We start from the raw sequence: 16,964 nt of genomic DNA on the forward strand, positions 1-16,964 counted from the left end.
GAGCGTAGGATGAGAAGGCCCTATCCCCTACAGAACGCAGCCGTGTCTGTCGGACTGCCAATAGAACAACTTGTGAGGAGCATAAGTGACGCCTGGGTGTGTATAAGGTTAAAAATGCAGACAGATACTGGGGGGCCAGACCATGCAGTGCCTTATATGTAAGCATGAGGACTTTAAAATCAACTCGGAACCTGACCGGAAGCCAGTGCAAGGACTTGAGAATTGGTGTAATATGCTCATTTCTCCTGACTCCGGTCAGGATCCTAGCAGCTGAATTTTGCACACATTGCAGTTTGTTCAGTGTGGTTTTAGAAAGCCCAGCCAGAAGTGCTTTGCAATAGTCAATGCGGATAAACACAAAAGTATTAATAAGCCCTTCAGTCACAGAAAGCGATAACATAGAGCAGAGTCTAGCAATATTTCTGAGATGAAAAAAGGAGTTCTTTACAGTGTACTGAACATGAGAGTCAAAAGACAAACTTGAATCAAATATTACTCCTAGATTTTTTAATTTGGTTTGTGATTACAAAACAGAGCCATATATGTTTAAAAACAGTGAACCAGCTTTACGAAGCTGATGAGAGGTGCCAATAAGCAATATTATGTCTTATCACTATTAAGACAGAAAGTTTTGGGACATCTATGTTTTTATCTCAGAAATATAAAAAAAGGAAGGTCCAGATTGCTTAGAGTGAATTTAAATCTGAGTATCGTCTGCATAAAAGTGATAATTTAGCCCTAGAGATCTTAGAAGCAATCCAAGTGGAAATATGTAAATGCTAAAAAGTAAGGGACCTAAGATTGAACCTTGAGGAACACCCGTAATCCACTCATACATACAAACTGTTGGTGATCAGAAAGGTAAGATCTAAACCATGTTAAAACAGTCCCAGAAACACCAAAGACAGTTTATTATTGTTTTATTGTATTATTATTATTTATAAAATGTATTATTAAACCAAACAAAATGCAACACTTTCAAAAACACTTAGCTATGTGATTATTTTACTGAGTGATAGGGAGTGGGTTCAATCAGTGACATTATTAGATTTGATATACGTCGTCTTCCCGTCACCTCCTCAACCTGCTTCCCTTACAGTATGTGTCCACCCGGGCGAGGTGGGCGGAGCAGAGCGAGCGTTTTCAATTCATTCCTATGGCAGCTTCACATTCTCTATATCTTCCTCCTCGATGGCAGTCAAGTCCTTCAATTCAGTAGAAAAATCGCTCCTCTTCATAACATAAGGTTCACGTCAAAAATATATTGTGATTTTCTGTTTATAGCTTTCTAAACCAGCACAGACTTTTCCCCATCTCTTCCATTCTAATTTTCACTGCTTGCCCTCCACAATAATTTTGCGCATCACCAGAACCACATGATTGCAAACAACCTATAGTATTACGATTTAAAACAGCTGTTTTCTATGTGAATATATTGTAAAATGTACAATATACGTATGTATATGTACAGTCAAACCAAACATTATTCAGACGTTTTTGATATTTTTGGTATATTTTTACTAGTGGGTGCAGGACATTTATGTAAGTGAGGGTAGCAAAATAAAGTAAATTGTGACATATTATACCCAAAAATTATTCAGACACTTTTGCTCAAGAGTTATCTGACATAATTAAGATGTTTTCTTTTTTCTCACACAGTTTACCACTGAAATCTTGTCACATTTTATTACCATTTTTTGAAACTATAGTAAATAATCTGAATTAATGAATGACATGTATAAGGTGTCTGAATAAATTTTGGTTTGACTGTATGTGTCACAGACACGCCAGGCTCTACACTCACCCAATCACATCGCACTCCCTCTCCTGAGTACTAACAAGCCACACCTGACGCTCATTCACTATCATCACCACAGCCACATATAAGTCACGTCAGTTCACTCAGTCACTGTCCGGTCTCGTTTACACATACTAAGTGTTTACTTACCTCCAGGACTCCCTACTCGACTACTTACCTATCTCCAGCGTCTTCAGTGATTCCCAGTGTCTCCTCGTCTCCTGTGCTTCTCCTGTGTGTTCGTCCGCTCCTCGTCTCCCGGTATCCACGCTCCCTAGAGAACACAGACAAGTATCAGTTTCCAGTTCATCGGCTCATCGACCCATTCATCTGACATCACTCACCTGCACTCTTCTCACGCTCTGCTTACCTGAAAATAAACCTGTTAATCCTTACCTGTGTCTCCGCTCCCTTCTGTCTGTAACAGTATGTATGTATATATATATATATATGTGAATTTTCAGCATCATTACTCCAGTCTTCAGTGTCACATGATCCTTCAGAAATCATTCTAATATGATGATTTGATCAAGAAACATTTATGATTATTATCAATGTTGACAACAGTTGTGCTGCTTTAGATTTTTGTGGAAACTGATACCATTCAGTCATTTGTGGTAAGAAAAAAAGAGAGAAATTAATACTTTTATTCATCAAGGTTGATGCATTATTTTTTTTTTTTTTAAAGAGACTGAAGACTGAGAACATTTATAATGTTAAAAATATAACCCAAATTCTGGAAATTTTGGGACTTTTTTTTTTTTTTTTTTTTTGAATAAAACAAAAACTAAAAGATTTTTAAATCACATGAGCAAAAATTTTATTCACAATAGAACATAGGTAACATAACAAATGTTTAAATGGAGAAATTTTACACTTTTATCCACTAAATGAGCTCATTTCAAATTTGATGCCTGCTACAGGTCTCAGAATAGTTGGCACAGGGGTAACAAATGGCTGAAAAAGCAAGACATTTTGAAAAGATTCAGCTGGGAGAACATCTAGCAACTAATTAAGTTAATTGATATCAGGTCTGTAACATGATTAGCTATAAAAGGGATATCTTAGAGAGGCAGAGTCTCTCAGAAGTAAAGATGGGCAGAGCTGTGAAAGAGTGCGTATAAACATCAAATTGCAAAGGCTTTGCAAATCTCATCATCTACAGTGCATAACATCATCGAAAGAGAAACTGGAGAAATCTCTGTGTGTAAGGGACAAGGCCGAAGACCTTTATTGGATGCCCGTGGTCTTCAGGCCCTCAGACGACACTGCATCACTCATCAGCATGATTGTGTCAATGACATTATTAAATGGGCCCAGGAATACTTCCAGAAACCACTGTCGGTAAACACAATCCGCCGTGCCATCTGCAGATGCCAACTAAAGCTCTATCATGCAAAAAGAAAGCCATATGTGAACATGGTCCAGAAGCGTCGTCGTGTCCTGTGGGCCAAGGCTCATTTAAAATGGACTGATTCAAAGTGGAAAAGTGTTCTATGGTCAGACGAGTCCAAATTTGACATTCTTGTTGGAAATCACGGACGCCGTGTCCTCCGGGCTAAAGAGGAGGGAGACCTTCCAGTGTGTTTTCCGCGTTCAGCCATCATCTCTGATGGTATGGAGGTGCATAAGTGCATACGGTATGGGCATCTTGCATGTTTTGGAAGGCACTATGAATGCTGAAAGGTATGTAAAGGTTTTAGAGCAACATGCTCCCCTCCAGACAACGTCTATTTCAGGGAAGGCCTTGTGTATTTCAGCAGGACAATGCAAAACCACTTATTACAACAGCATGGCTTCGTCGTAGAAGAGTCCAGGTGCTGAATTGGCCTGCCTGCAGTCCAGATCTTTCACCTATAGAGAAAAATACGTCAAAGACGACCATGAACTCTTCAGCTGCTGGAAACCTATATCAGGCAAGAATGGGACCAAATTTCAACACCAAAACTCCAGAAACTCATAACCTCGATGCCCAGACGTCTTCAAACTGTTTTGAAAAGAAGAGGAGATGCTACACCATGGTAAACATGCCCCCGTCCCAACTATTTTGAGACCTGTAGCAGGCATCAAATTTGAAATGAGCTCATTTAGTGGATAAAAGTGTAAAATTTCTCAGTTTAAACATTTGTTATGTTATCTATGTTCTATTGTGAATAAAATATTGGCTCATGTGATTTGAAAGTCTTTTAGTTTTATTTAAAAAAAAAAACACCTCAACTTTTCCGGAATTCGGGATGTATTTATATTTAAATAAATAAATAAATAAGTAAATGCAAATAAATGCTGTTGATTGAACTTTCAATTTATCAAAGAATCCAGAAAAAATAAGTGTATCCCCCTCCAGCATGGCGCATCAATAATAATGAAAGGCAACTGAAGAATAAGGGGCCCGGGCTGCAAGTCCCGAACAATCAAACCAGAGTCCTAATATAACAGCAGAACAAATGTAGACAAGAAACTTATTTAACTATAGAACTACCCTAACACTGAGAAGGCTAAACAAGACCTGAAAAACAAGACTAAATATCCTCAAATCAAATCAAACAAACAAGGAACAGGGAAGTTTCAGTAACAGAAACAGAATCAAAACACAGGAGGAAGTGGTTTAATCTGAAAAATGTATAGAGCCAGATAATGCCCTCTTGTTGAGCAATACACTGTATAACCAGAAACCAGTTTTTCTTCCAGTAAAAATGCTTTAAGGGAACATTTCCTAAAAAAATAGTACTATAAATATGACCAAAGAACGCAGTTGGCTTCAGACTTCAACTGCAGACATTACCAGACAACGAATACACTCAAGGACCCCAGGTGAGACACCACTTTAAAATGATACGGACAGGTAATGTTATGACAGCGTGAATAACCACCTTCAGATTATGAGGGGTTTAGATCAAAATGCATTAGGAACAAAAACTTTGTCTCCAAACTAATCAGATGCATATGTCATTTCACCACAGGCAATGGTTAGACATTATTTATTGGATTGTATTCAGTAAAGGAAGGATTTATGCCTTTATTTGTTTTTGAATTTTTTAAACACTGAATTAGATTGCATTTTAAGGAATTTTAAAACAATGTGAGAACTAATGAAATCAGTAACACGTAAAAAGAATTTCAGAATGATAAAGTAGTCATTATTAAACTTCATATGTATAAATCCCCATTGATCATTGTTATTTACTGCAGTCATGGCATCAGAGCCGATTGAAGTGGCAGCTGTAGGAAGACCTCTGTATGCTGGTATGCTGTATGACTGCCGCAAGGACACCTTCATTCCAGGTGCTGTACAGTACCTACTAAAATGATTTTTATTCCTTTTTCACCCAAACATGAATCAACAAAACAGTACATGTGTGGTCATTTTGAGACAAAAGATGTAACACAAAAATATTGGCATGTTTGCTTCATCAATACATTGCGTCCTCATACGTAACTGTTAAAGCCATTTCTCATTTCAGGTGTTACTCTGTGGGATAAGAAGTCACTGAGTGAAGATTTGGACAGTCGTCCACAGCCCATGACAGATCTGAAGTTCAGTAGCTCCGACTCTCTCTCTAGTAAGTCCAGTCTCCTGGATGTAAGCGCTTCCCTGAAGGCCAGCTTCTTGGGAGGGCTGGTGGAGGTGGGAGGATCTGCCAAATACCTGCGTGACACCAAATCCTCAAACCAACAGTCCAGAGTTACAATGTATTACAAAGAAACCACCAGATTTGACCAGCTCACCATGTCCCAGCTGGGCCAGATCACCTACCCTAAGGTGTTTGACCAGAAAACTGCGACTCATGTGGTCACGGCTGTACTGTACGGAGCTCAGGCCTTCATGGTGTTTGATCGGACATTTTCAGAAGAAGAAAACAAGCAGAAGATTGAGGGAGAACTCAATGTCATGGTCAAGAAGATCCCTGGATTTTCTATTGAGGGAAAAGGAGCTATAGATATGACAGATGGTGAAAAGAAAATGGCTGAGAGCATCTCCTGCACATTTCATGGTGACGTCCGCCTTGAGCAGAACCCCAGCACTTTCATGGAGGCCCTGGAGGTGTACAAGAAGCTCCCCACTATCCTGAAGGAGAATCCACAGAATGCAGTTCCGATAAAAGTCTGGCTCTATCCTCTTTCTCAACTGGATACAAAAGCAGCTCAGTTGGAGAGAGAAATCACCACGCGTCTGGTTTCCAGCACTGAAGATATAATAGAGGGGCTGTTAGAGGCAGAGAGGACATGCAACGATCTCTCAAATAAAACACTGGTTAATGTTTTCAAAGACATCAAAGAGAGGCTCAGTTCATTTCAGGACTGTCTTAACATTTACAAAATGGCACTCATGAAAGCTGTGGCCAAGGTCTTGCCTGCTATACGAGGAGGAGAGATGGAGGAAAAGTCACTGGAAGACATCCTGAGTATCCACTACAGCTCCCCTTTTAATGCTGAAATACTTAACCAGTGGTTAGATCATGCAAAGTTTGAACTTGACCTCTTGAGTTCTCAAACCAAGATTCTGGAGGAAATCACAACTGAAGACGCAGACAGTCTCAACATCCTCCTCCTTAATCCTGATATTGATGTTTTGGTGTGCTTGACCTTCACATCTCTGAAGTATGAAGACCAGTATCTTTCAACCCTAAAGGAGTTTCTGAAATCTGACGAGTTTAAAAAGCTAGGTGTGGGAATGAAACCGTGTTCTCGCACGTTAGCATCAGAAGAGTGGTTCAACGATCCTGGTGTTGTCTCAAAGATGAGAGAGAACTTATCTCTTTTCAGAAGTTTTTCAGAGGCTAACAAAGATGAAAAGAGATACCGATTCATTTTATCTGCAATTTCCGATCCATCCAGTCCAGGCTCCTCCATCTATCTGTATGAAAAGGGGAAGCTGACAGACACACAGTTCCAGCCCGTGTCGAAGCCTCCCCCTCCAGAAGTGAAGGAGCGCAGTGTGTCCCTGAAACTGCAGAAGTCTCCGACTGGAGAAACTGTGCAGTACAGAGTGGAGTACCAGCAGGTGAAAGCAGATTCTGGTGCTGAGGAACAGTGGCTTGTCAAAAACACACCTGATGAAGACTTTACTCTGACTGGATTGGAGTTTGAAAAGCAGTACTTGATCCGCTACAGGATAGTGGGTAAAGTGGGAGTGAGTGAAGCCAGTGACACTATCAGTGCCATAGGTAAGTGTCATATGCACTTTTTTTTTTTTTTTTTTGCATTAATCTTTTTCTTATATATATATATATATATATATATATATATATAATCTTATTTGCTTCATTTACACAGTCAATGTTTGTATTGACAACCATATTTCCTAACAGGTGTGGCTATTAATAAACGTGTAACATGTTGAAAAGTGTTTCCAATTTGACTTGATATATGAACGTATTTTATCCTTTGTTCATGTTGTTACAAATAGTCCAAAGTTACAAATGTCTATCTATCTATCTATCTATCTATCTATCTATCTATCTATCACATGAGACATTTATTGATCAATCAGTGTCTCTTTGAAAAAGAATAATACGGAGATCAAGGTTTAATCCAGTCGTATGAAGCATTATGATTACTTTGTATGATGTCTACAGAAGCCAAATCAAAAATGGCAACATGTCATAAAATAAATAAATAAATAAATAAATAAAAAAATAACAGCAAGTGACTATTAGTGTAGTGATAGTAACACTAACAAGGGAACTCTACTCTGTGTTGACCGCATATGGGGAACGTCACAAGTGAACCGATGTCTGAAAGCCAAGAATCAAACCACTCCAATCCTATTGGCCGGCGACAGCCTATGACATCATCATAGCACGACCCGGAAGTATATAAGGAGCGCCTAGAGAATCAGTCAGTATCTTTTCGTCTTTCGGGACTGTTTTGTCTGATCGTGATTGTATCGACTCCGGTAAGGGATTCTATATTATGCCTTACAAACGTTCAAGAGAGTGTGTTCATCGTTCTCGTTTGGCACTCTTCTCGAGGGAAGAGGTGTCCGCATCTGCGCCTGGTGATTCTGGTCCCGTTTGTGCTGAGGCAGAACGGCGGCTGCAATCACGGAGTTTGCGGGATTGAGATGGATGATCGATTATAAACGCCAGCGGCATCTGTGATCGATCCCCCAGCTGCAAGGGCAATTTACATCTACCCTCTCCTCTTCTTCTTCCACCTCCTATATATATATATATATATATGTATATGTGTGTATATATATATATATGGGTCTATATTTTATGCTTTAAAATATGACGACCTTGTTTTTCCTGTATAGTTTTTTCTGAGCATGTAGTTAGTCAGGAGGCTGGTCCGTCTTGAGCTGAGGCTCAGAGACAGGGCCAGAGATCCAGTATGGCCGCTCGGGCACCTCCTCCTTTTCGGAGCAAGTCACTGAGACGGTGGGACTCAAGGAGGAAGAAGCAGGTTTTAGGGGAGGTGATCGATCTCATACGCCAGTAGCATCGGTAATCGATTCCCTCTCATTGCGAGGGAGGGACCTGCCCTCGCCCCTTCTTCCTCCGCCTCCTGGGTTTTGGATTCATTTAACTTACTCAGGTGCTTCTTAAACAGTCAGGCTGACGGCTGGGCCTTTGATAATATTTTTCTAAAGACCCACCTTCTGGCTTGATAGTGGAAGAGGCTCTTTTAGGCTTCAAAGAACCCTAGATTTCATCCTTCCTTGTTAAAGAAAAGAGAAAAGAGGAGTATTCGGTCTTCGAGCCGCAGGAAAGTGAACTGGGTCTATATTTATGTTTCTAAATATGTTGACCTTGTGTTCCTGTATAATTTTTCCTGAGTATGTAATCAGAAAAAGTAAGAGGGGTTTTTGGGCAAACTGAAGTTTGATAGGTTGGCTAGAATGATATATTGTGCAGGCCACAAAATGGCCGCCTCTTAGCCACCTGTTGTTTAGAGTAGTTTCTGGTGTTTGCTAGAGTAAGTTTGAGTTAGCACTCGTCACTTCAGTTAGTATCTATGTCTAGGTCGGACTTAATCGGCCACCTGACATTGTTTGCTTGTTGAGCTTCACTTTATTTACTCTTATCTGTGGAGATTCAGAGGTGAAGCCCAGGCATTGCTATGCCACAGGTTTATGCTTGTGTCTGTTTGAGGTAGTAGGCCTTTTTAGGCCTCCCTTAGACCATGATAGCATTTCATTGTACCCCTGTACTTGTGTAAATTATGGTACATTGCCTGTTGGAATATGTAGACTTAGCTCAGGTATGTTAGGCTTCCCACAACTCTTTGTTGTGTCTAGAGCTGGTCCCCTTTGAGCTTGGTCCCCTTTATAACCACTAGCTGCTGCCACGTGTTGCTGAGATTGTAGGCCCTGCTAAGGCCTCTGTTCAGATTACATGTTGGCACAATTCTGTGTGGTTACCATCACTGCCATTGGCCACGCCTGTCCCTGCTAAGAGTAGGACCTAGGTCAGGCCTCTCATAGAGTATTGTGGCGGAGTGTGTACTCCTCTTGCTTTAAAGAGTAAAAGGTGTTTTTACTGAGTGCATGGCCTGCTGGCTGGTGTGGTCGTGGTTGCCACTAGCCGATGCAACGTGTTTGCAAGTTGTAAACTGGGTATATCGTTCCCCATAGCGTTTCGAACGCAGAGTGGAGTTCCCTTTCGAAAGGGAACGTCTCAGGTTACGTATGTAACCATGGTTCCCTGAGAACAGGGAACGAGACTCTGCGTTGCCCTGCCATGCTCCAGGGCTGCCTGCTGAACAGTCCCTCAGACGATAAGATACTGACTGATTCTCTAGGTGCTCCTTATATACTTCCGGGTCGCGCTATGATGATGTCATAGGCTGTCGCCGGCCAATAGGATTGGAGTGGTTTGATTCTTGGCTTTCAGACATCGGTTCACATGTGACGTTCCCCATAGTGTTTCAAACACAGAGTAGAGTTCCCTGTTCTCAGGGAACCATGGTTACATACGTAACCTGAGACGTTCTGCAGATATTCATGAGATAACGTGTACATAAATATTACTCAATTTAATTTATATTACTTAAAATTCAAATCTCTTTTAAAATTACTTAAAAATTAAGTTACTTAAAATTCAACTCTCTAAAATTTAGTTGCAATGACTTGAGTGATGCAACAACTGTCTTATTATTTCATGCATATTTTTATACAGTTATGCAAGTAAACATTTGAAAAAAAAAAAAAAAAAACTACTTTATCAGCAGTTGTCTTCAGTTTTGCATGGAAAAGACAAAAAAATACACAAAAAATTGTTGTTTAATACATTCACTGCAAAGGTATTTAGGTTTTTACCCCTAAGAATGAAAAATAGCTTCACTTGAAGTAAACTGTGTGAAATCACATATAGTAAAGGAGGAAAAGTAAAACCGGTTGAACCTGGTGAACTGAAGTTGAGAAGAGATCGACTCATCAAACACTGGGTCACTTCTAACAGCACTAACATGAGTACTGAAGCACATATTCACTGTTAAAATCACATTTAAATACTGTTGATTCTACTGATACCAAGAGTTGAACGAATATCTGATAACAATGTGTTTTTAAAAATTTAAGAAATATGTTTTTGTGCTATCAGTATTTAAAATCAAACATCAATGATGCATTTTTATGATTATAATAATTAGAGCTAAAACATGCCTTCCATGTATTCACAGAAATTCTCATAATAAACAGTAGAATTATGACAGGCTAATCAAATAATTGTGCATGAGGCATTTATTGATCAATCAGTGTCTTTTTGAGAAAGAATAATAAGTCCATTCGATCACAGTTCCCCTTATAATTGCCATGTTATTTCTCACAGTTTACAGATTTAAGGGTTGTGTCACAGATGCTTACATTTCCTCAAATCAAATCTGTGATCAGTTCATGTTTACAGAAGCCAAATCAAATGACATAGTGGTTGTGTCAGGATCTGTAAACAGCAAAACATTTCTCTAAATATCTTCTGTGTTGGAGGATTTCTGTAAAGAGCTCAAACAAAATCTTTGAGATCAGATCCTTGTTACGTGTGGTGCTGCAGGGATCAGGCAATACATGGAAATCCACAAAGTAAGGGTCTTTAATGAACGTAGGAGCAGAAACAACACTAACACACAGAAGGCTAACAATATAACGGACAAGGAGTGCAGGGAGTGGAGTCCAACTTAAAGGGAGTGCTGACGAGGACAACAGGTGCTGGGAATCCGGGGAGATGGCAGGAAGACTGATGAGGGAAGTGCAAACAGGAGTGCGGAACAGGAGGATTCTGGGAAACGGAGTCCGGGAAGGCGTGGATGTGACATTACCTCCCCCTCCCCGGAAGGCGTGTCCTCACGCCTCAGATGAAACAGCGGGGAGGGGGGGGTGGGCACCCTGGAGACCTACAGGCAGGTGCGGGGGGTGCAGGCGGGTGCGGAGGTCTCCAGGGCGGGTCAGGAGCCTTGGCAGGCCACGGAGGGTCAGGAGCCCTGGCAGGCCACGGAGGGTCAGGAGCCCTGGCAGGCCACGGAGGGTCAGGAGCCCTGGCAGGCCACGGAGGGTCAGGAGCCCTGGCAGGCCACGGCGGGTCAGGAGCCCTGGCAGGCCACGGCGGGTCAGGAGCCCTGGCAGGCCACGGCGGGTCAGGAGCCTTGGCAGGCCACGGAGGGACAGGGGCCGTGGGCGGCCCTGGCGGGTCTCCTAGCCCACCCCCATCTTTCCCACCCACAGATACCCTTCCCCCCCCCAAAAAATATTTTGGGAGACTCAGGGGTTCAAAGGGCTCATGGGCTACTGGAGTGGGTTCGGCGGCGGTTGGGGTGGGCTCGGCGGCGGCGGCTGGAGCCGGAGCGGCTGGCTCGGCTGGCTCGGCTGGCGCGGCTGGCTCGGCTGGAGCGGGCTCTGGGGCTGCTGGAGCGGGCTCTGGGGCGGCAGGCTCGGCGAATACTGGAGCGGCCTCGGCGGCAGCCGGGGCGGGCTCGTCGGCAGCCGGGGCTGGCGAGGGGTCTGAAAGCGGGGTCCAGTCCATCCCCTCATACTCCACCAAAAGACCCACTGACACTGGAACGGGCTGCTTGGAGGCAGAAAACTCAGGAGACTGGGGCTGCACGGAGGCAGAAAACTCAGGAGACTGGGGCTGCACGGAGGCAGAAAACTCAGGAGACTGGGGCTGCACGGAGGCAGAAAACTCAGGAGACTGGGGCTGCACGGAGGCAGAAAACTCAGGAGACTGGGGCTGCTTGGCGGCCTTCTTCCCTTTCCTTCTTGGCCGTTTCGGCCCCGCAGAGGATCTGTCATCGCCCATCCGGGGTTTTGGGTCCGGCAGGACACCAGGGGAATGCTCACTGGAGGGGCAGGCGGAGGAAAATGGAGATTGGCGAACTGGCCAGGCCGCCTGTGTTTCTGGGGTGACTGGACGAGGATTGTGTGGTTTTAACTCATTTTAATGAAGTTCATTTAACAAGCAGCAGAAATCATGTTTACAGTGTAGATTAAAAGATGGACAGATTGATGATTCCTGATTGTGATGTGTTTGATCTCCATCAGATTCCCATCGGCTCACTCTGGATCTGAACACTGTGCATAAACGCCTCCGTCTGTCTGAGAGCAACACAGTGATTACTGTCACTGACCCAGATCTTCAGCCGTATCCTGATCATCCAGACAGATTTGATGAATATAATACTCAGGTGTTGTGTGGAGAGAGCGTGAGTGATCGACGCTGTTACTGGGAGATTGAGAGGAGTGGAGAATGTGTGTTTATTTCAGTGTCATATAAGAGCATCAGCAGGAAGGGAGGGAATGAGTGTATGTTTGGATGGAATGATCAGTCCTGGAGTTTGATCTGCTTTTCCTCCAGATACTCATTCACACACAATAAGATACAGACTGATCTTCCTGTAGAGTCCATCATTAGTAGAGTAGGAGTGTTTGTGGATCACAGTGCAGGAACTCTGTCCTTCTACAGCGTCTCTGGAGACACAATGATCCTCATCCACACAGTCCAGACCACATTCACTCAACCGCTCTATCCTGGGTTTGGTGTTTATTATGGATCATCAGTGAAACTGTGTTGAAGAATTTACAAACAAATTATTAAATGATAAAAAAAATGAATAAATGTAACTGAACAAACATTTGAGTTGCATTTACTGTCCTGTGAAAACAGCAGCTTCCCCAGAAACACTGACTGATGGTGAGAAGTTGTCATGGTTACAAACACAGTTACTATGGAAATGGAAAAACAGGAAGCAGGAATTAAACCACAGGAACTGAAAAACAGACACAACAAGACAAAGGAAATTCAAAATAAGAGTCCATGAAGACAGACATACGGGTGATCATGACAGTGACAGTGAGATATTATATTATTTTGTTACAGAGTCTCTTCATTACATTAACACTGTATCAGTTAATACTGTGTGTGTGTGTGTGTGTGTGTGTGTGTGTGTGTGTGTGTGATAAATCCTCATATAGATCAGTGTGTGATCATGATGAGTGACGGTGTGTATCTGTGCTTTTCTCAAACTCTGTTTGTGTTGATGGAATCAGTTTTTATTATAATGTCACTCAGTCATTTATAATGTATGTAGAATTGAGATTTGTTAAGCATATTTTAATCCAGGTGTATTTTAGGGGTTCAAGCACTGAAGCTGCTGCATCATTATTGTGTTTGCATTGTTTTATCAATTATTGTTTTTTCTGTTTTAAACATGTTTGGGTGTCAGAAACTGTACGTCATAGAGGAAATAAATAAAAAACTGTCTAAACTATTGGTCCAATGTACTCAAACTCATGACAAAAGTCATAAAACCCCTGGTACATCAAAACACTGAAGATATTAAACAGTCGGGCGTCACACATTTGTATGTATTGATCTGTTTCTGCTGATCAAACCTAATGAATCCAGCGCTACAGCTGAAAAACACTCGCAGATCTGCAGATCAATAAAGTTAAATATTTATATTCATCTTCTCTGGGTCAAATGATAACATATTCTCAATTCAACAAACAGCCGTCAGCAGCTGATGTAGTTTCACCAGATAGGCTAATCAGGTCAAATCAGAATGTCTGTCTGTTGAAAATTAACATATTTGTATATAGTGTCAAAACGAGGCTGTGTATCAAATCGTGTGAGATTCAGCTCAATGGTGGCGCTAATAAGCAACATTACATTTTTGTTATTACTAATTATTATACTTATTACTACTTATTATACTTATTAAAACTTTTTCGTTTTTAAATTTTTTTCAAACAAAACAAAAAACAAGAATTGGGCTTGATTTTTCATTTTTCGTTCAGGGGTAGAAAATGAATAAACAACTTGAATATTTGATCTCTACATGTGGGCGGGAATGAAACACCCCTTTCCGCTGATTGGTCGACCAAACATTAAACGGTGCCGTCATCAGTTCTTCCGCAGTTCAGCGCAGCAGAATAATAGCAAAGTCCCTTTAAGACAAGTCATTTCACTCGGCGGCCATGTTTGAAACGCCTCTCGGGCATCCTGGGCATCCTGCAGCTCCTATCTCTTTGAATGGGGAAACATCAAATTCTCCAAAGCTGTTTGCCAAGCTTTCGATTAAATTTCATATTTGAAATCACCAATGAAATCTGACAACAACTGTCTCATAATTTTTTTTTCCAAACGCTCAAATCATGACAAAAAAAAACAGTATTTATGCTGGATCAAGCTAATGCGCATGCGCAGACCTAAATGCGCGTCTCTTGTGCCTCATTTCGGAGGCGCGCGTCTGACTGTTTCTATAGAAACCGGTGCTTCTAACGGCCGCTGCAGTGACGCGATGACTTTACAGGTCGGCGATTGGCTCTTATTTTGAAGGCGGGACTTATTCCGCCATATTGAGCGTTACACTTTCTCCCATTCAAAACAATACGAGTGACACGTCTTGTGTTATTCTATAGTCTTTGATAATAGTCCTTCGCTGCGATGGATTCTTAACGCGTTTTTTTTTTTTTTTTTGCAACTAACAGTTACATTTAATCTCTTTCTCATCAAACAGCCAGACTAACGAATGGCTTGAGACACAAATCGAAAAAAAAAAGCGCTTATTGGTTTAAACAACTGTGATGTATTGGTCTCTTTTAAAATGTTTGATTTTAAAACTCTAATATCATGATTTTATCTTTCGAATGGACATAAATAACAAGTACTTTGCGTGTATTGTTCATTATGTTTATTTTCATATAAAAGCAACAGAACTTAAATTACATCCAGTTTATCAGCAACACAGCGCACGAGTGTGAATCCCGCGATATCCGCCTTTGATCTCGTAGGTTATGATCCACTAGGAGAACAGAGAACCGTCTTGCCTGCACTTTTTTCACTCCTCCCCTCACTGCAGCCGCCTGGATGGGCGATACCACTTATTTTGTTTTCGATACGATACCGATACTTTAAAGGCCAAAATCGCTGATATTGATACCGATACGATACCTCTAATCTGAATTTAAGTTATTAAATTATTAGTAATTTAAGTAATGGTACCCACTTAACATTATATTTGAAAGGTATTTTAACATTCAATACGCCTTAATTGCAATTTATTAGATTATATTTTTGTTTACACATGGTTAAAATGTTTATTTGTAGTGGTAACCATGGAAATCTACAAATACTATAGGCTCAGCTGAACTATGGTCACTGTAGTAATGGTTCAGTTTCATAAGGGACTGCCAGTGACAGGCTGTTGCACCCATAAAATGCAAACTTTGTATTCTGACAGTGTAGCTACAGAACAGAACATCAATACGAACTTTTAATGTTCAATTTAAATAAATGTAATTGCAAAAACTATGAAGGCTACTATTTCATTTTGTTTGTTGTGAAATAACTCAAACATATTATGTTGTAAACGCATGCAGCCGTTTGAATGTAGTGTCGGCAGTGAGCGAACGCTCTCTGTGATTGATTGGTTCTGACTTACAGCATTTGCGTGTGCTCAGATGAGCAGGAAAATAGTTCTACTACACAATTATTCGCTAACATAGGTTATTTGTCCAATTAAATGCATATTGTATGCATTAAATTTATTGTTAATTAAACAAAACCACTGGTAAAAAAAAAACACTTAGTATCGATATTTTTATTTGAGTATCGATACTTTCGATACTCAACGTCAGTATCGATATATCGATACTTCATATCGATATGCCCATCCCTACCTAAGATCTCGTTCGTGAACGAAATGAATGAGAGTGTACCCGGTAGGTCGGTCATAAAGCATGTGAGTCGATCTCGTTCAGCAATCAGCAGAAAGCGGATGCAAAGCGCAGTTATATGTAGGCTACTGAGCACATACTCTTGTTAATATATTCATATTTATCATACAGAACTCCACGTTTAACATAATCCCAGATTTATGAATGTGTAAATGTCTGACCAAACAATTAAAATGTTAATTATGCAAGAAAACCTTGTGCTTTTTGGGTATCTAAACCACTTATTTAAACTTATTTTATTTCTTTAATGAGTTGGGTCTAGACTAGGCACACATTTTAATAAAAACTTTTATTTTTATTTTTTTTGTAACAAGTAAATACTTTCGTTAAATTAAGACACATTAACACATAAGACACTCTTTTTCGCCACATGCTGGCGTATTTATATAATATGAAGAAATGGTCACTGAACGAATTAGTGAACGAATCTGAACGAATCATTTTGGTGAATGAATTGAAAATGAACGAATCTCTTGAAAGAATCAAAATTTCCACCACTAGAGCATGTACACTCGAAGCGCGCACACTAAAAGCCTGTCAAACAGCGCTCCATTACGTCTGATTGCACTAATACTGTCAAATACACACTAGGTTTACATAAACACAGTTGGTTATATCTAAAGTTAAAGTTATCATTTGAGAAAAATCGTATCCCTGATTGTATCTAACATGGTTTTGTAATTTCTATAAGAAATATAAGCAACTTTTCGGTCAACTGTAGTACACAAAATCACAGAATACCCACCAGGCACTCATATATTTTTAAAAGAACTACCTTTACATAGGAGATTTTTACAAAAACATAGTAGTGGATATATACCCCCACCGTCATCTACACAGTTAAAGAGATTAATTCATCAATATTTCCTCAAATACTACATTTTTATATCATAATTTCCTGTGTGACAGGACTGACTTTATGGATTTTGTTTGACTGATATAGTCCAAACATCTTTTTAATTAAACTAATTTCATTTTATGTCAATATAAAAA

General features: G+C 40.7%; 2 protein-coding genes across 4 annotated transcripts in view; both read left to right on the forward strand.

Moving 5' to 3' along the window:
• The window catches only part of LOC127515768 (histone H3), an 81,707-nt gene that overhangs the window by 27,982 nt on the left and 36,761 nt on the right, over window positions 1–16,964 (forward strand). The window lies entirely within an intron of this gene.
• On the forward strand, window positions 4,902–7,377 carry LOC127515758 (neoverrucotoxin subunit beta-like). The gene is made up of 2 exons (XM_051899812.1): window positions 4,902–5,080; window positions 5,260–7,377. The coding sequence occupies exons 1-2, from the start codon at window positions 4,990–4,992 to the stop codon at window positions 7,047–7,049; spliced, it is 1,881 nt and encodes a 626-aa protein (XP_051755772.1). The 5' UTR covers window positions 4,902–4,989; the 3' UTR covers window positions 7,050–7,377.

This window comes from Ctenopharyngodon idella, chromosome 7 (genome assembly GCF_019924925.1).
Source record: "Ctenopharyngodon idella isolate HZGC_01 chromosome 7, HZGC01, whole genome shotgun sequence".
NCBI classification, from domain to species: Eukaryota; Metazoa; Chordata; class Actinopteri; order Cypriniformes; family Xenocyprididae; genus Ctenopharyngodon; species Ctenopharyngodon idella.